This window comes from Geospiza fortis, unplaced genomic scaffold (assembly GCF_000277835.1).
Source record: "Geospiza fortis unplaced genomic scaffold, GeoFor_1.0 scaffold16, whole genome shotgun sequence".
Classification (NCBI taxonomy): domain Eukaryota; kingdom Metazoa; phylum Chordata; class Aves; order Passeriformes; family Thraupidae; genus Geospiza; species Geospiza fortis.
In genome coordinates this window covers 10688484-10708283 of record NW_005054302.1, presented here as the reverse complement: position 1 = coordinate 10708283, position 19800 = coordinate 10688484, and the positions used below count along the sequence as shown (strand labels likewise).

The 19800-nt window shown below is 38.4% G+C and overlaps 1 protein-coding gene across 1 annotated transcript in view; it reads left to right on the top strand.

Annotated features, from left to right (window-relative positions):
• The window catches only part of MTNR1B (melatonin receptor 1B), a 21588-nt gene that overhangs the window by 1704 nt on the left and 84 nt on the right, over positions 1 to 19800 (top strand). The window contains exon 2 of the mRNA XM_005417819.2: positions 18863 to 19800. This exon is cut by the window's right edge and continues 84 nt beyond it. Within this exon, the coding sequence (XP_005417876.2) occupies positions 18997 to 19731 (735 nt within the window). The 5' untranslated portion in view covers positions 18863 to 18996 and the 3' untranslated portion in view covers positions 19732 to 19800. The remainder of the gene's footprint in view (positions 1 to 18862) is intronic.

The window sequence follows — 19800 nt, the reverse complement described above, 5'->3', positions numbered from 1 at the left end:
CACGGAGTCCCGCGGGACCCGCCGTGACTCACCGGCGCTCTACCGGCCCCCTCGGCGCCGGGGGAAGGCGAGTACCCGAGGGGTTCGTGCCTGGGCTCCGGGGGCAGGAAGTGCCTAGGGAGCAGGGCTCTCGCTGGAGGGGCGGCCGGCCCGAGGCACCAAATCCCGTCCAGCGGGGGGAACAGAGGGACTGTCTTCTGAAACGTTCCCTTCACCCAAATAACAGCAAAGGGAAGTTTGGACTTGAAGAGAGTGATGCCTGGAAGAGTAAGTTTCAAGATAGTGATCAAAGTTCTCTGTGGCACCCTGGGACTGTTGGGGGAAAAATCCAACCGCCCCCCGCAGAAAAAAAAAAAAACAAAACCAAAAACAACACCACAAAACAAAAAATCCCCCAAACATAGTCGTCTTACCTAGTTCAAATACCTGCTAATTGATCTCCTTCTAGGATAATCCTTAATGTGATGTCACTGACCCTGTCCCAAAGATCTCTTTATCTTTGATAAGTACTGTGAAAAACAGCAGGGAAATCTTTCTGCATAATCTTCATTAGGTTAAATACCTTTTAAATTGGCAGTTCTTAGTTTTACATCGGGGGAGAGGACTCTTGGAGGTGTAACTGAAAGGGCATAGTTTGGTAAATGTCTGCAGAAGTCTTTTCAGGAAAAATTTCTTAGGGAGGAAGCAGAGTGGAAGAGGACTGGAAACTGATGTGGGTGTGTGGGTGGAGTGATAGAGGGGATGGGAAAGGAGCCCTTAGCCTCTGACAAAGAAAGGTGGAAAAGCAGGTGGACTTGCAGGTTTCTAGTCTTAAAAAAAAAAAAAAAAAAAAAACCTATGTGTTTGTACCTGCAAGGGAAGTGAATGCAGTAGAAAGTGAAATGGTGAGGAAAAACAGCATGAAAGGAGTTAGACCTTGTCAGAGAAGAAAAAGATGAAGTTAGGGGAATGGTTATGACAGGAAGACATCTAGATGATCGAAGGAAAAAGGAAGATCTATACATCATGAGCACTCAGTTCCCTTTGAAGAAGTTAGTGAGAGATTTTTCTTGTATGAGAGTTTGGTACTTCAAATAAGTCACGGGTGTATAAGGAATAAATTAACCAGCTCTGCCTACTTCTGTGGCACAAGAAGTAATCATGCTTTCAGAAAGCAATACAGGTCTAGCAGTTTTTCCAGGATTTATCAACACTAGTCTGTTCTAGACCTCACAGAGAGATTTGATAACTGGAAACAATGTAGTTATGCATCACTGTCCTTAAAATTAAAGCATGACCAAAAGTAAATCTATTCTAATGCTGTTATATAATGGGAGGTGCAAGAATGGAGAGCAGGAGAAGAATAAAGAATAGATAGGATTGGTGTTTCTGGATATTGTTCATTCACTCCTCAAACATGGGAATTTTGCCAGCTTTACAACAGAATGATTGTTTCAGATCACACAGCAGCCTCTTTCCCACATTTAAATTTGGTTTTGGGGAAAATCTGTGAAGACTTTTCCAAGTAATGCATAGCATAATTGGTATGAATCAACATGCTTGTCTTACATAACTGCGCCCAGTCTTTCTATGAGAGGCTGAGCAACTTCTGATCTCTGAAAGTGATTTAATTTACAGAAATTAATGCTTTTATCAGTTCTAATTTGGGAAGAGAGCAATTTCATCTAACACACTACAAAATTAAATAAAACTTCGTATGTGGAAATAATAAAATTAAATCAGCTTGCCTTTCTATTTGAAATGTCAAATGTGTTCTGAATTTTCAGAAACAATTATTGATTTTGTGTGCCTGCAATTAAACATGCCCGGTTGACGGCAGCTTTTATATTGCTGAACTTCTGAAGTGTTAAAGTTTACATGAGCTCAACAACCACTGCTGGGTGATCAAGTATCCCGAAAGTGTATCAAGTAAATCAAAGCCACTAGATGCTTTTAAGAACCTTAAAGATACTTTTGTATAGCTGTAGCGATAAATGTAACATTATGGGCGGGGGTAAGAACCTGGTAGGAAGCACTCTAGAAAGTGGGAACCAGCAAGGCATCTCCCAGAGGACAGAGATAAAGCAAACCATTTATACTTCATTGGTCCTAAGGCCAGCATAAAATCAGTGAGAAGTGAGAACTAGGCACATTAACTCAATATCATTTCAAATAGTAATGAGGACTTGGGACCCTTTGACTTTTGGCAGAATATTAATACTAACCTTGGTGCATTGCCAAAGAATGCATTAGTGGAAAGTGGTATTTTTAGTGCATTTTGTCAGCCCTCCTCACCCTCTCCACTATTTTCCTTTCTATATATATCAGCTAACACAGCACAGTGAGACTCTCATTTCCATTTGAATAGCAAGGTGCTGTTGCAACACAAATTAAATCAAAATTCATGTTTCTTTTACCTGTAAGAGCATCGGTGTATTCGCATGTTTAGTTCTCTCTAATGTGTATGTGACCACATGAGATGGACAATGCTTCTCATGTGGTCATCTGTACAAAATAAACAATCCTGCATGTAGGATTATAATATTGGTACTTATCCATCTACTAAATAAACTTGTTCAGCAATATAAGCAAGTCTTGTAGTATTTTTCCATGCTCTTTCCATAGCCTTCACTCCACATTTCTGTGATACAGCTGAAGGTAAGTTATCTCCGTTGTTAAATGCTGTTTTCAGTTATTCTTCATCTCTTTGGCCACACTAGTTCTCTTTCCCTCCTTTATTCCTCCACTATTATTTTTCCTGTCCACTGGAATACAGGGTAGTTTTTTCCTGTGATGGAATCCATCTCTTACAAAACGACAGTGGAGAAACCTGTTTCTGAAACCACTTGGAAAAATTGTCCTTTAATACCAGCAGTGACACTGACAAGAACATATTTTGATGAGCAGATCATGAGATCCAACTCTGATGGATCTCCTTACTTCTTGAACCCTGGATCCACAGAAGGAGTACTTTGTACTCCTTACTTCTTGAACCCTGGATCCACAGAATTCTTAGCCCTGGGACTGGATGTGTTTGGCTTTCATATTCTCTCTCACATTCTCCTTAAAGGTGCTCAATGCTAAGAAATTGATGGAAACATAGCTCCAACATTCCAAAAGTTCATTGAACCCAAGACTTAGAATAAAGGTTTTCTATCTCTTACCATGATTCAAACTAATTTTTACTTTATTTTAACTTTGTAATTATTAGTTGCTTACTTAAAGTGGATATCTTTATTTTTAGAATTACAATTGTCATTTAAATTGAATGGATTGTTTCTCCACCGGTTGAGAACTCTTGTGCAATATTAATGGGAAGTAAACAAATGTTTACCCCTCAACCTTTTTTTTTCCCCATAGTAGACAAGTCAAATACTTTTGTTTCCTCTAAGTAACTAAGTTCCTAATTTTCCTGGGGGTTTTAGGCCTTTTCAAACTAAATTAATCTGTCTTAAACAGAAAACTGACCAATTCACAGTAATGCAGATGAAGTACCACCAATACTCTCAAGAAAATATTAACATTTTATTCTGCTCTGTCCTTTCCTGGATAGACAAAATGGACCTGGCATGCCTTGAAGACACATTTTCCTTTTATGTGGTAGCATAATATGGGTGACTGTTCTTGGTGCAGTCACTTGCTGATGCAGCTCTTCTTTTTCTTTTGTTACACAATTATTCCTTCAGTGCCTGACCTCATATCTCATGTTATTATACTCTATCCACTTTCTGGTCCTTTAGTCCTCAAGCAAAAAAAGATCTTGGCATGTCCATGTATCAGTAGGCTCTCAACTTTGTATTATCACAAAATTTCATTAGTTCTCTTTGTGTTTTGTGATGTAATACTTCTGAAACAGACAAAATTAGTTCAATGTAAGTTATCTCCCTCCGGTCCAACAATTCTCTTTCATCATTGTCTAGGAAGTGGTAGCAACAGACTGTAAGTGGTACCCTGGTGATTCCAAGGCTAGATTTGTTTAGAGCAAGCTCCCAGATCCAGAAAGTCCAAGTCCAGCTTTTATTAAATAAAGATGATCACTTTGGTTGGTACAGCCACTTTGTATAAGCTCACATTGATTTTATTCCATTTCTCTATACATGCATCTTTAATTTTCCTATCCCTCCAAGTTTGTCTCTCCAGTTTTGGCTAGAACTGAGATTAAGAACCCAAATAGTTCTCAATTCATTCTTCCTTTTCAATGATTTCCCACCTTGAATACAGGTGACATGTTAACACATACTCTATAGTAGACAAATTAAACTTCCAGAGGTGGCAACACTGGTTTGCTGTTCTTATTACTCCCTGACTAATTGCTTTTCTGACTTGCTGCAAGCACCATTCATGCAAAATGAAACAGCATTTGTGCAGCACCATAGCAAAGGAGGAGGAAATGGGTAGTAAAGTGTGAGAGCACCACAGCTGCATGTGAGTCATGGCAACACTGCTCTTTGGGATGCATGTGGGAGCCAAGCTCTGAGAGAAATCAAATCACTCAAGCCTGAGAGAAATCTGCACTTCCCTACTGGCAGGGAGGACTAGAGAACATTTCAGCCCCTTTTTACAGGTCACACATGTAGCTCTCAATACTTTCAGAACACAACACTATCTCTGAGATAACAGATGTTAAAAAATTCCTGCCGTCAAGAATATTCAATCTTTCTGATATTTTCCCTTCATTGTAGTGTAGATATGCTGATTCCTCACCTGTCATCCTGCTTTGTCCCCAAACCCACAATTTTTGTCCTTATTAAAAGGTCTAGTGCAATCTTTCTTCAAACCAGGGGCCATATTAAATCAATTTTCAGGGTTCCCCTCCCCCAGTAACTTGTCTTTCCTTTCCTCTTTTTCAGTGTGCTGAAAGGGCATTTTAATAAGTTTAGAAGTTTTTGTGAAGTCAAAGTAGTTTAGGGGGTTAGTTTCCATTTTATCAATTCTTGCTCTCTCTAGCAGTTTTCTCAGTGGACATATCTTTTACTTCTAGCCTCATTTCTTGTCCTTACTGAGACAACTTCTTCTCCATCTAGATCTGGAACTTTTTCTTATATTTTTCCCTCTTTTGGACACAAGTAACAGAATATTTTTGTACCTTTAATATGAAGAAATGCCCAACTTCTTCTACATTCAAATCCCTAAGCTCCTCAATACAGCTGATTTCACTTTCCTAATTAGCTTCTTTTATTTATCAAAATGTGCAAGCCCCCTTCTTAGCTATGTCTGCTTTGTTTATTCTTGTATTTAATTTAACCAAAATAATCTCATCTACTTTCAATACAACCTTATTTTCTATGGCAGGCTCTTCAGGGATGTCTTTGTTCTTTATGAAAACAAAGGCTGGGATATATTGGGAAATAGACTCTGAATTGAAGAAATCTGCTGGGTGTATGTCCAGAACTCAGCTGCCATTTCTGTGCTTATTTTCCCCTTTACATATGAGGACCTGCATTGTTAAATTGGCTTCATTAATGTTTTCCTCCTAAAAGGAAGGTGCTCTCATCCAATTTCAGGTTTCTGCATTCTTCACTGCACATTGTCTTTGCACCTCTTCCCCCTTCTAACTTTGTCTTTTACCAGGATATCCTCTCTAGTCTCTCCCTCTCTCTCTCTCTCTCTCTCTCTCTCTCTCTCTTCATTCTCTTTCTTCTATGAAGACAATAGACCTTTTGGTTGGTATTTCTCTTCTCTGATCACTGGTGCAATTCCATTCTAACAGAATTGTTTCCATAAAATTTTATTTCTCACTGGTTTTGGATCCCCTATTTTATTGCATGGGTTCCTGGCACCCTTTAACTGACTCTACTGCTTTTTATATTACCACTCCAGTTGAACTCTGCAATGTTTGAGCTCCTGTTTTCTGTATTTTTTGCCACCACCTTCCTGAAGCCAAAATTCCCTTGCCCTGGGTGTTAAATGAAGAAACTATGTGGTTTCTTCTCAAGCTCTCTTCCCATCTCTCAACTTCAAGTTCTTTTTATTCATTCTGCCAGCTTGGATTGCAAGCTGGTATCCCATATGCTTAGGTGAAGTCTGTCCATGAAGATATGAAACCTCTTCCCATAAAATACCCCAAATGATCAAGACTCCAAATCTTTCCATATAACTTCTAGAACTATTCAGGCATGTGCCCGTGACTCATCTCATAATTCTAATTATACTTCTATTCTCTTCTTGGAGAGGAAACAGAATTGGTTCATCACCAATTCCATCCTCTTTTCTGTGAGGCTTGGTTCAAACAGTAACCAAATGAGAAAATAAGTCTTCAAAGTTACTTATGAAATAATAACTCTGAACTTTGTTAACATCTAAGTAAATCCAAAAGTAGAAGAGCAAAGTGAAAAGCCAGTATTATTAATTTGCAAAATAAGAAAATTTCTTTAACAAAGGAGGTGAATCTTGCAGGTAAATTTAGAAAAAAGTGAAAAGTGGAAATCTAAGATTGTTTTAGAAGAGAAAAAATCTGAAGGATACAGAATTTTAAATTATTTCAGAAATAGAAAGTTTGTAAGGTAATTATGATCCTAAAGAGATTGAAAGACGTATTTAAGAGTACAGAAAGGTCATAAAATAATGGCAATAAGGCAATAATGTATTGCCAAGTTATCATTGTTCTGAATTACCATTTACTTTTATCCTGTATGGTAATCCATTTGTTGATAAGCAAAAAAGAAGTTTATTGCCAAGATCAGGTCCAAGATACTTTTCTTTTGGAATGTAATATTAAATCCCATTCCACTTAATAAGTGGAGCTATTTGTATGCTTATCTTTATAGGAAATAGAATGATAAGGAGATTTATTTGAGCTGCAGAAGTATGTTTTCCTGAACTTGTGAGGAAGAATCTAAGGGTGTATTTATGTTGTGTATTTCATGTGGCACAAGTCCACTCTACCCATGTTTCAAGGGAAGGAAAACCAAAGGATGCTGTTAGTGTGATGCTTTTCCTGCAACACTGTATTCAGGCTCCCCTTAAGGCCTAGTCTAACACAGTCACACAGCTTTTGCTTTTTTTTTTTTTTTCAGCCCAGAGTATGAATAAGTTTCTTTCATCTCCTTGATATAACCAATGCAAACATACTCTAAGATACAGGAAATTAGAAGAAGCTCTTAGCAGCTGTATTGTGGCAGTTCCAATGGGTCTTAGGAGCACTCCCTTTCCTGCCAGCTCTCTCCTGGACTCTGGACTGACATTCCTTTTGCAAGACACACTGACTGCATGAGGAATGACCTCTCTGCAGTAAAGCTCTATTCTTGGATGGACCAGCAGAAGCAATTCAAGGATTCATGGTGCTCTTTGGCACAATCAGCCAGAGCTAAGAGACCAAACCTCCCCACAGAGCACTAGGACAACTCAGTTTAAAAGACTAATTTTTTCATCTATTCTTAGCAGATATATATTCACCAGATTGCTTTAATCATTGTGTTGAGGATGTTATAGGAGACTACTCTCTTTCTATTAAATCGGTGACAACCTGTTCTCTCCCTCTAGGAGTAAATTCTACTCCGACTCCAATTCAGATCTATTATGAGTACCACTACCTTCAGATATGCTTCAGATTTTGGCTTCTTAGAAGTTATCCTTTACAAGTGCATATTGGTACCTTGACATAAACCGGCCAGTACATTGCCTTGTTCCCAGGAATACATATGAAACCAGCCATGCTTTCCTGAGCTGATAAAACCATTTTTTCATTTGCAGAAAGGAATACTAATGCTATCACAATTTTCATCTTCCTAAAAATGAATCCAAGCAGTTGTTCTGCTTTTTAACCTTCCACCTTGATATGGGTGTAGAACAGATTTCCTGACAGCAAAATCCCACAGAAACATGGCTAAATCACTGTGGGTGCAACACTGTGGTGCGTCCTCCCTAACAACAGTAGCTGCTTTAGAATCTTCTGTTTTACTTTTGATCTCTATACTGATAAGGACTGAGATATATCAGAGTCAGCATTTTCCTGGCATTTCAGCTTCATATGGGACAGCTGCATTTTGACATGAAAACAAATAAAAGCACCTTAAGCACGTTCATCAAATTACTAGAATCCTGACTGTTAGGATTCTTTTTGTAATTATTTATTAATTGTAGAGGTATTTGATTACACTGTTTAATAAATGCTGCTCAAATTATGTCTTGCAGAAAAAACATAACCCTTCTGACAGACTTACTAATTTTTTCAGCTGTGTTTTATGGACTTGGATCAGTTTCAATGTTTAAATACCTTATGAAGATGATAATAATTTATATGATAGTTCCATTTTTACTGTCTTTTTTTTGCTATAGAACAACAGCTGCTTACCTGTTGGTTTATATTGCCGTATTTGCTCAACGTAGGCAATAATTGCTGTCAGAAGATAGCACATGCAGCTCCCAGAACTAACAGTCTGACTAACAAGAAAAATATCCTTGGTATGTCAGCCCTTGTAAATATAATTATGTTAACTAATTGTAAGTTTAGAACTAGCAGCAAATTGTAAAATATATCACTGCAAAGAAGACAGGAACCAACAAGCAGCATCCTCAGGTCTCTATGATTTGCTCCAATGCTGCCCAAAATTCTCAGTGTCCTCTCATTCTAAAATCAGTTCAATTTTTCCAAATAATTCAAGTGTACACAGCATTTCATTTGAGTGCAAATAGGGAAAAGAACCTTTTGTGTGAAGGCTGTCACCTATGAATATATGTAATAATAATGAAACTTACCATTTTTATGCGCTAATTTTTTATTCAAGTAAAAATAACCTACTTTTTAAATATTATCCCCACAGTTTAATGAAAAAAGTATCTATTCAAGGTGTCCATTCTGTGCAGATCTTGTCCATGGTAAAATTCATTGGAGTTGTGATCCTTAGGACTTTTAAAATATGTTTTTAAAAGCAGTCAACTCTAATCAGATTTTCTACTGAGAAATAAAAGGCTGTTATATTAAAACATGCTGCTTTTCTTCAAGACATGCAAATGGCATAGCCACTATGTGCCAACTGGGAATTGTCCAACCCTCCTTTCTGTGAACTGCCACTTCAGGTTCTTAAGAGTCTTGTGAATATAATCAAGAGACTAAACATTCCAACCAGCTTGCTTGAAATCAGTTGTTACTCACCGGAATGCACAGGGTGTAATTTTTGGATTGTTAGAGAGGAAAAAATTTTGATTAATAGGGGACTGGTATCTTTGTATGCCTTTGTCTTGTTACGTTAGTGGTCATGACAGAAAGAATATTTAAAATTCAAACTTCCCTGCCACAGGTCAAATTGCACACCATTATACTCCAGGTGTTTTACTGGCGTAAAATATAATGTCAGAAAGTGAGTGTTGTGCTGTGGAAATTTAGAGCACTCCTACTCAAGGACAAGGAGTCTTCCTGAGATATTTTTAAAGCAACTGCAAAATTAATTGTTATTAGATTCACAGGTGGGGTTAGAGCCCGTGGACAAAAGATTACTTTCTGAATCAGTTTTCATGTTAAGCAAGACTTTCCTTTCTTTTTTATTCTTCTTTTATTCTTATTTATTCTTCCCTTTGCAGTCATTAGAAGCAAAATATAGAAAATATTAATCAGATGTTGAGGCAGGGTTTGTAAAAGGATGGTGTAACAATATTGATTTGCCTAGAAAAAGTTATTTATCTGTAAGTGGGTTGAAAGAGTTTATAAGATTTTCCCTATGATTTTGGTGCTGGGTATGAAACCTCAGCTACACAATCCAGAGTCCAATTGCAGCACTGGACATCTGTTGTTTCAAAGTAGAAGAAAAGCTAACTAATTTGAGGTCTTGTAATTATGAGTTTGGTTGGATAATCTAAAAACAATACAAACTTCTTTAGTCACTCTTGTGAAACACCTGGTATGCTAGGACCATAAAGACTGTAAAACTTGCTGTACAGCCAGCTTCCTGGTTAAAGATGAAGCAAGAATATCTGCTCTGCTCATGGAGAGCAAACACAATAGTGAAGCAGGTGACCTTCAAACACTCTCAAACATTCTCATGTAGTTTATATATATAATGTAGTGATTTACATGTAGTTTATATATATAATATAGTAATTTCCATTTGAGCTCAGTTTAGTAAAAGCTATATTGGTTTGCTCCAGTTTGCAAGTGTATTCATGGAGTAAAAGAGGTGTGACTCAGTAGGTTAGGCAGACAGAAGTTGCCCACAGCAGTGTTTCTGGGTCACAGGCCACCAGGTCACTCACTGGGCTGAACTAGAACTGCCACAAGGAGCTAGTCTGAAGGGCTGGTTGCACTCAGTTCACAGCGCTCAAAGGTCATCAGAGCAGCATGTGGAATAGGATTCTGCAGAATCTAGTTTAGATCCTTCTAACCTAGTAGGTGAGTATCTAGATAAGGAGGAGCATTCTAGCCTTGCTAAAGCCAGTGGGAATTGCTTTCTGAAAACGATTTTGCTAGGAGCTGGTGCCTCCTGCCTCTTTCTGTGCAGACTTTACCAGACTCCACGCTCCACCCCCACAGAGTTCTGTACCCTTACTGGTCTGTAGATTTACTGGTCTGGAAATGTTTCTTGACCCAGGTTCTCTGTTTGGCTCAGACTATTTTGTCCAATCAAAGATTGTTCAAAAAGTTCTGCTGTCACAAAGAATCCAAAGGCAGAAGTATAAGAAAAACAAAGCCCCATCTATTCTAATCTGCACTGGGGCCTCTTCTTCTGGCCAAGCAAGTCTAGCTCATTGTTAATGACCATGTCTGGTCTCTGCATGCATAGTAACAGGTATGATCTTAAGTACCCTCTGATATTTAGTAGATCAAGTAGACCCCTCATCTGTCACAAAATTGACAGCATCTTGCCTCTATTCCCTAGTGAAAAGGGAAAATATCCTGTACACTGATTCCTTACTGGAACAGGTCACCCTGAGAGGTTGTTGAGTCTCTGTGGCTGTAGACAGTGAAAGGCTGACTGGACATGGCCCTGAACAACCCACTATAGTTTATCCCTTTTTGAATGGGAGGGTTGGACTAGATGAACTCCAGAGATCAGTTCCAGCTTTCGTAGTTCTATGGCTATACCGGTTGCATGCCTATCACCCCTCATTTACCTATCTCAACAATATCATGACTTGCAGGCGCAGCCACAGCAGAGTTGTTGTCTTGTCATTTTTCAAGGCTTCTACTGGCTCTCAGAAAAGACCTTGATTCAGCAAATGATCATTACACACTTTGTCTGTATTGAGTTGGAACACAAAGCAGCTAATACTTCAGAAGAGAATACACAATCATCTTCTTTAAAAGCATTTTATTTATTCATCTGTTCACATGCTGTTTACAAACCTATGAGTATCATTATAAGATGAATCATGTCACTGTACTTTGCTTTAAGACCTTGTTTCCAAAAGAAGCAGATGGCAGAGACTGACAACAGCTTCTGAAGACATTCATCTCCCTATGCATGTACAGTAATGAGGCCTTCCAAAAGCTCAGAACAGAAAGGGTAAGACTTTTCCTTACTGAAAGGTTATAATGGCCATTTTTGTCAAGTATCATCTATTTTCTTCCTTGGTGAAACAGGAAACAAGAGAAGAAAAGAAAATTATAAAGAAGGGACTCCATAGGTTGTTTAGAATCATAGGCAACCTGTCAATATAAGTGTTTTCCAATTAGATGTTCCCGTGTACTCTATTTACTGCAGTGTATAAGATCCTATTTTATAAAAATCCAGAATCCTCCACCATGTCTGGGAGTTTTAACACAGGAACGCCCAAAAGTACACAGAAGGAGTAATGGGCTTAGACTTGGTTTCTTTTAGCAGATGGAACCTGTTGACATGTACACGCTTTGCACATACTTGTCTCGGTAGCTGTCACAGGCTGCAAGTCCTCCACCTGCAGCCCTAGAGAGCAGTTGAGCAAAGCACTGAGGAAATTGCCACTTGCATGACTTTGGTTCTCTAAGTGGAGATCCCAACTTCTACACTGGTCAAAAAGTTCTGGGCTGTTTATTGGTCTGAAGGGCTAAACTACAAGATGCACCTTATCATGGCTAATCAAATCTCTTGGCAAATTGGTCGTGATTGTGCCCCACAGTCTCCAATAGTCCCTAGTTTTATTCACTTCATATACCAGCCTGATAGCCTGAGTATCTTCAGTAATCTTAAGCCTTATATTTTAAAATAGACCTATTTCATGTCTGAGATTTGTTGGTTTGTTTGGGTTTTTTTAAATTCAACTGATCTGCTAGCAAATATTAAAATAGAACAAAACACAAACCAAACAGCTTAACAAAACAAAACATGGTCTTAGTTTGAACAAAATTATTTTCATTTTTCAATTTCCTGTCTTTTTTTATAAAAGAAGGTGGAAGTTAAGTTATTCTAAGGACTTGAGCAATGTTTTCTTGCAGTAATAAAGAAAAATACCAACATAATTTCCTTTGACACAACTATAGTTTAGATACAGTAGCAAAGATGAAAGTAATAATAAAGGTGATGGAATGAACTATTGTTTCACACAATATAAATTAAAATCTGTCAGGGCATAATGAAGTTTTTTCCCAGAGTTTTTATAAGTGAAATATTCTTCCTTTGTTTGGTTCCACATTTCAGTCTTTTATAGTTGAGCTTGAACAAGTTTTGGGGTAGGGTTTTTGTTTGTTTCTTTAACAAAGCAACATCTTATAAAATGCTACATATTTCACTTTTATTTTTTTGACATGCAATATAATGCTGACACACTGAATAAAAAGTTATTAAAAATTATAGGTCGCCCAGCTCTTTATAGGATCTAACTAGATTGCACCTGTTGTATTTTACAGCTTTTCATATTAGCCCCTTTGTCAGCAGTAAATGAGTTTTCATACTTGCAGTTGTACAAGTAGGTTTCCTATTCTTTCTTGGTTGAAGCAATCAACAGCTGTGATTACTTCAAGAGAAGAAAATTAAGCTGATATGTACTGGCAGATATAGAAAACAGGACTTATTTCATGAAAAAACAGTCTGGTTTTTTGTTATTTAGTGGTTGTGCTCAGCAGCTGGAGGTTCTGAGGCTAGGCTGCCACTGGTGCCATGGCACTTAGCCTCAGAGTGAATGTCTTGGCTTTACTCCCCTTGTGACATGTAAACTGGAAAAGGGGAGGTTTTAAACTAAAGAGGGTAGACTTAGATTAGCTATTAGTAAGAGATTCTTTACTGGGAAGGTGGTGCGACACTGGCACAGGTTGCCCAGAGAAAACATGGATGCCCAAACCCTGGAAGTGTTCAGGGCCAGGCTAGGTAGAGCATTGAGCAACCTGATGCAGTGGAAGGTGTCCCTGCCCATGGCAGGGGGTTGGAACAAGATGATACCTGAGGTCCCTTCCAACTCAAACCATTCGGTGATTCTACAAGACATGATTCTCTCAGCAACAACATTGGCCTTTTCAATCCTAAATTACCCTCAAGGCAAGGGCCTGACTTCACTGTTAGGGCATGGATAAAAGGGATCTTCTCCCCTGAGCCTGCTGCAAAATGCAGCTCAGTTTCAGATGGCTGGATGCACAGAACAAGGCATTGCTAGACTCATACTCTGTCTTAAGCAGTAGATGCTTAAGCAGGAACTGAGGAGAAAAAGAGAACAGAGCAACCCTGCACAATGCTTCTGTATTATTACAACTTGTGGTTCCTTCCATCTCAGAGGAGTTCCTAAATCTAGTATGATATGTCTGTTAAGTAAACTTCAAATAAGTACTCTTACAAGTACTTTTCCAGTCTTCCCTTGAACACAAGTAAAATTTTTTCATCTACAAAATCTGTTAAGGATTTACTACCTAGTGCAGCAACCATTCCCTTTTATTTGCTTTTAATACAACTACAACTAGCCTTATTTAATAGCTCTAGCTCTTCTCTTTGCTCCATCCCTCAGCATCAGTATGCCACTATGATGCTGTTTGGGAGAAGAAAGCTGGACCAGTGCTGCCACTTTTCCCAGACGATGCCTAACAGAGGTGGTATTATCTAGCAGAAAAGTAAGAGCAAGGTTCATGAACCTGGAATGTTCTTCCTAATCAGTGTCTTGGAGAGTTCCTGCACCTATCTCAGTTTCCCTGCTGTTAAATCATGAGAGGGATTTTTAAACTTTTTTTTGGATGAGCATACTGATAAAGAGCACTCTACAATACAAGTGGTAACCTGTGTATTCTGATTCTAGGCTGAAATTCTTGAACATAACCTAGAAAGGGACAAGCACGCTAACCCCAGAAGAGCAGCAGGGCTGGTGAGTAGGGCACTCTCTGGGGACTATGGGAGACATAAACTCAACTCTTTCAAAGAAGGGTTCTTCTGTCATGGAAGTGTCCTAACTACTAGGCAACAGTGAAATTTTCTAGTAGTAGAGCCTGTCTTGCTACTTCTGCTTCCCCTTTTCTTTCTAAAAAAATACCCGGTAGTGGAAAAGTTCCTGCAATCTCAGAAAGTATCAGAAGCCCGGAAAAGTATTAATCACCCCGAAAATGTAGTATCTGATTAACGATCAGCGTTTTGCTTTGGAAGAGCAAGCCCGGGGCGTTTTCCTGCTGCCCTGCTAGGGGATGCGATGCTCTGTCTCTGCCGTGGCTCCCGCACTAGGTGGCAACAGAGGGTCACCACCGTCCCCAGCAGCACCCGAGCGAGCCACAGGCGAGCAAAACTGTGCGCCCAGGGACTACAAACCTCAGGCCTTTTAACTCAGCTTTCGACAACAGCACGGCGCTTTTGCACCTGTCGTCTATTGGCAAACTCAGGGCAACAAACTCGCAGCGAGGACTGGTGTTCCCATATTTAACCAGAGGGAGAAGAAGAGGGGAGAAGAAGCAGAGGTTTTGTTTTGGGTTACATTTATGCCTAGTTGCCAAGCATGGTAAAATCATGATCTCAAAAACAACAGTGCGATTTAGATACCTCCTTTCAGTAAATCTGCGTCTGTGTTGACAGTTGAGAGATCTGCTTAATAAGCCTAAGATTCACCTCCTGCAAATGTAGCTTCCAGCACTAATTCATAGCTGCAGATGTGGGGCCAAGAACACAGTTCTGTTCTGGTTCGGGAGTCTGCAAGTCACTTAGCCACAATCTCCAAGTCCTTTTTACATGCTGAGCTTTTGTTCTTGTGAGTCCAGCATTCTTCTTCAGGCCAGTCCTGTTTAATATCTTTATCAGTGATCTGGACAAGAGGATTGACTGCCCCCTCAGTCTGCTTGCAGACAACACCAGATTGGATGGGAGTGTTGATCTGCTGGAGGGCAGGAAGGCTCTAAAATATGTTGTTCTGGTGGAAATCTATTGCCTGTCCCTTTCCCTTGTATCAAAGTCTGCAGTATACCTCACTAATATCTGAAATAATGAAACATAACTACAAAAGAGCATATCACTGCCTTTAAACTGTCACATTCAAAGAAAACAAACCCCCATCTGGCATTTGTTTGGAGCATTATGTTACACCTTCTGTTAGCAACACGCTGTTGAACATTATACCAAATTAACATGTCTCAGTAAATCAAAGCTTACCCTAGGTCTTGGCTTGTACTGTCGCAGGGAATTCAAATGTCAATGTGTGAAAAACTTAATTCTCTGCTCCACCTGATGCCACAGATTGAAGAGGGTGATGTCTCTCATATGTTGTATGTATGCAACATATAAAAACTTATTAAACAAATGTGTAACAACCAAAACACTATCTAAAAAAAAAAAAAAACACTAAAAAAACCCACCATGATATAAGATATATAATTAAACATTTTCACCAGTTTAAAACCAAAGAGAGAAGAAAAACCTTTAAAAATAGTTGCTTACTGCAATTGCTTCTGGTTTTAGTGGAGAAATTAAAAGTCAGTTGTCTTTTCAGAAGGCAGATGCTTAGCTCTTTAAAGTTTTGGCCTTACCAAAAAGTTTGTTCTGTAAGTAAATTCCCACAACATCAAGTCATATCAAGATTACAAGAGGGTGTGACAGCTCTCTTTCTCTTGTTAGTTGTAGTAAGTAAACCAGTATGCAGTAATGCTTCATGAAATACCTATCTAGTTCTGTTGCACCCAAAGTCAATATCAGAACTTATTTTCTTTTTTATGCATAGAACTGTCAGTGTTTAAAACAACACAGATGTGCATATTTTTGAATACCTGGCAAGACATATGGCTTTCAGTAGCTACTGCTTGTAATTAAGGGGTGTTTCCACTCCAGCGAAAAAATTAATATACCTCTCTCTCTAATGAAACTGAAATCTAAGAAGAAAGTTAATCAAGTTAATTCCAGAAGCAATGATCATTCCAGCTAGATGAAAATTCTGTGCTTTCTATTTTGTTACAAGCAGCAAAAAGTTACCTCTTTAGTTATATTATTAATGTTATTTAGGCCACTCTAAAAGCCCTGGTTTAGGTGTGTCAAGGAACATTTACTTTCTCCAAGCACATAAAAAATGTCTAAGATCTTTGATTTCTCAAAATGTCAATTATTTATGTTTTTTGAATTAGAAAAGTTTCTCTCTACATCTGTAGATTATTCATTGCAGTAATAAACATTGAACTTAATACTATAGTCATCCACAAAGACAGAAAAATACCATTGGAGCTTACTTTGAAGTGCACAGTGGGAACATTCAACCCTGTAAAAAGCCATAGAAGTGACATATCACCTGAGGCCTTTATGGATATTGGACCATTTTTCTTCTGAGTTGTAAACTAGTAAATTAAGTTTTTGACAAATTCCTTGCTCACTCTATTTATTCATTGCACCTGGAATTTTCCTGAAGTCCTAAATTGTGCTCAAAACTTTGAAAATATCTTGCTAAATGTACTTTGCAGTTTATTTCCAAATGTGATTGAAAGAGCTCAATGCCCACTCTATTTCAACTGAGCAATTACATTTTGGGTAGAAGCTGATGCTGGAAGGCCTTAGAGTTTAGATTAATCTTAGTGAACACACTAGACTAAATTCTCTCTTTCTCCAAAAGGCATTCTAAATCAGAAAAAATAGTCTTTTTTCCTCCCTTTTTCTGTCTTTTTTTCTTCCTTCCTTTCTTCTGACTTCCAACTTCTGACTTCTCTATCTTCTAATGTCAGATACTGTGATGAAAAAACATAAGATAAATTCTTGTTGTCAGGATGTAAATATATTCTGATAAAGATGCCCTTGTTCTTTCGTTAGTTTTGTTTTTTGTCCTGTTTGCCACATGGCTACAAGAGGCCTTCATAGTCAGTTCATCCTTCCTGGTCAAAGGGATCAGCTTTATTTAGGCCAGTACTGACAAATCCTTGTTTTCTATTTTCTTACAATCTTCAGTGGCAGACTCAAAGCAACTTCCTTCTTCTTGCCATTAATTTTTTTCCTCTGTGTCTATTTTGAAACTTCCTTGTTGTGACTGAAGCTTGCTTGGAATCACTACAATCATAGGAACATTTGAAGTTATCATGGCTCACTCAATGATCTCCCTAATTTGTTCAATCTTTCCTCACAAATCATCCAGCTGCAGCTATGGAAAAACTTGTGTAGCTTTTAAAAATATATGAAACAGGCTACTAAATGCATAACAAGGAACTATCTGAAATAAGTTGAGCACTGCTTTTGAGATGGGCTATGTTTCTGAGGGTACAGATGGATAATCCTGCTTTCCATTAAGTTTACTTGCTGTTGTGCATATTCTGGTGAGCATGGTGGTCCCCTAAAGTGTATGGGAGAAGGACAGCTCCCCATTCCTTAATTCAAGAAGCTACAGATGTAAAGCAGGTGGAGAAAACAGAGTAGATGTGAAAATCCGTCATTTTTGATGAGCATATTTATACATGGTTGTTGCTTTTACGACTTCCAGTGAATGCCATTCTTAATATGACATGGAGAACTTGTTAGCTGAGGACTAGTAAGCTCAGAATATGTAGAATGGAGCACCTAACTGCGCTTTCCAAAAAATGATTATGTTCCATGCACAATTTTTTTAATTGCTCGGATTTTTCCATATCAGTTCATGCTGTAAACGACTTCCACGAAAGAAAGAAGAGTGGGCAAGCCATATACAAAACCATATAAACCATATACATTTCATGTTACCTAAATGCCAAGAATTCAAAGTTACTACCTCTATCTTCTAGAGTGAAGTTCCTAAAGAACATTTTTCAGGAATATAGTTTACTATCTCACTATTTTATAAAAATACCCTTAGATACACTGTCAGAAATTTCAAACAGATGAAAAGGACACTGGATAAAGAGAGAAGATAGTGCTCACCTATATCACCTATATTCCCTGAATATCATAATCAGAAAATATGAATACTTCCTCTTGCATGCATGGAACTTTTCTTTGTATAATTAAATATGCCTTTCTGCAGAGGATGGTGAAGATGATCCACTCTTCCTTAGACAATCCAAAAGGAAAATAACTACAGTATGGGTAGCCCATTCATGCAGAAAATATCTATTCTACAGAATATTGTGCAGCAATTTAGAGCATACATAAAACAATACATCCTTCCAATACCTATAGACCTAGTCTTTGTATATCCTTCTCCTTTATGCTTCTGAAGCCCATTAGCATTCCAGTGATAGGATAGAATGGCATAATGACTTACTTACCTGGCACAATTTAGACTTTTTTTTCTTTTTCATTTTATCAATCCAGCCGTGGAGTTAGCTACACTTAAACAACTCAACATGCGCTTATGTAACGGCTCACTGATGGCTATGTTTATTAAAGATAAAAAGAGCAAGGAGGATATAATCCAGTTACCAACAGACTTGAAACAACTTGTTGCTGCAGATATTTCCGTGGTGCTCCAAGTTACATTGTAAAATCATTTCCCTGTCGGTCCTATATACCAGCTGCTTGCTGACATCACCAATAATTTAGCATTGCAGATATCCAAAATAATGAAGCACTTTTTTTCTTCTTCACAGCTATGCTTGCTTTCAGACTTACGCTTCTGTATTTTTCTTTCCTTCCAGGTAACGCATTTGTGGTGAGCCTAGCTTTGGCTGATCTGGTGGTGGCCTTGTATCCATACCCACTGGTGCTCTTAGCTATTTTCCGCAATGGATGGACACTGGGTGAAACGCACTGTAAAGCCAGTGGTTTTGTGATGGGACTAAGTGTAATAGGCTCTATTTTCAACATCACTGCAATTGCAATAAACAGATATTGCTACATATGTCATAGTTTTGCCTATGACAAAGTGTACAGCTGTTGGAATACAATGTTGTATGTCTCGTTAGTCTGGATATTAACAGTAATTGCAACTGTGCCAAATTTTTTTGTTGGCTCTTTGAAGTACGATCCACGCATCTATTCATGCACGTTTGTCCAAACTGCAAGCTCCTACTATACAATAGCTGTGGTGGTCATTCACTTCATTGTCCCTATCACCATTGTCAGCTTCTGCTACCTTCGAATTTGGGTTTTAGTGCTTCAAGTTCGAAGACGAGTCAAGTCAGAAACAAAGCCAAGATTGAAGCCAAGTGACTTCAGAAACTTTCTTACCATGTTTGTTGTTTTTGTGATTTTTGCCTTTTGCTGGGCACCTCTAAACTTCATTGGACTGGCTGTAGCCATTGATCCTACAGAAATGGCACCAAAAGTTCCTGAATGGCTATTCATTATAAGTTACTTAATGGCCTATTTCAACAGCTGCCTTAATGCAATAATATATGGTCTTCTTAATCAGAATTTTCGGAATGAATATAAGCGAATTTTAATGTCACTGTGGATGCCAAGGCTTTTCTTCCAGGACACATCCAAAGGAGGAACTGATGGCCAGAAGAGCAAGCCTTCTCCGGCTTTAAACAACAACAACCAAATGAAGACTGAAACCTTGTAAATGTGTAATGGTCAATGCAAGAGTTTGTCATGGAGAAAACCAAGATCACAGTTGTAATGTTCTGGTCAT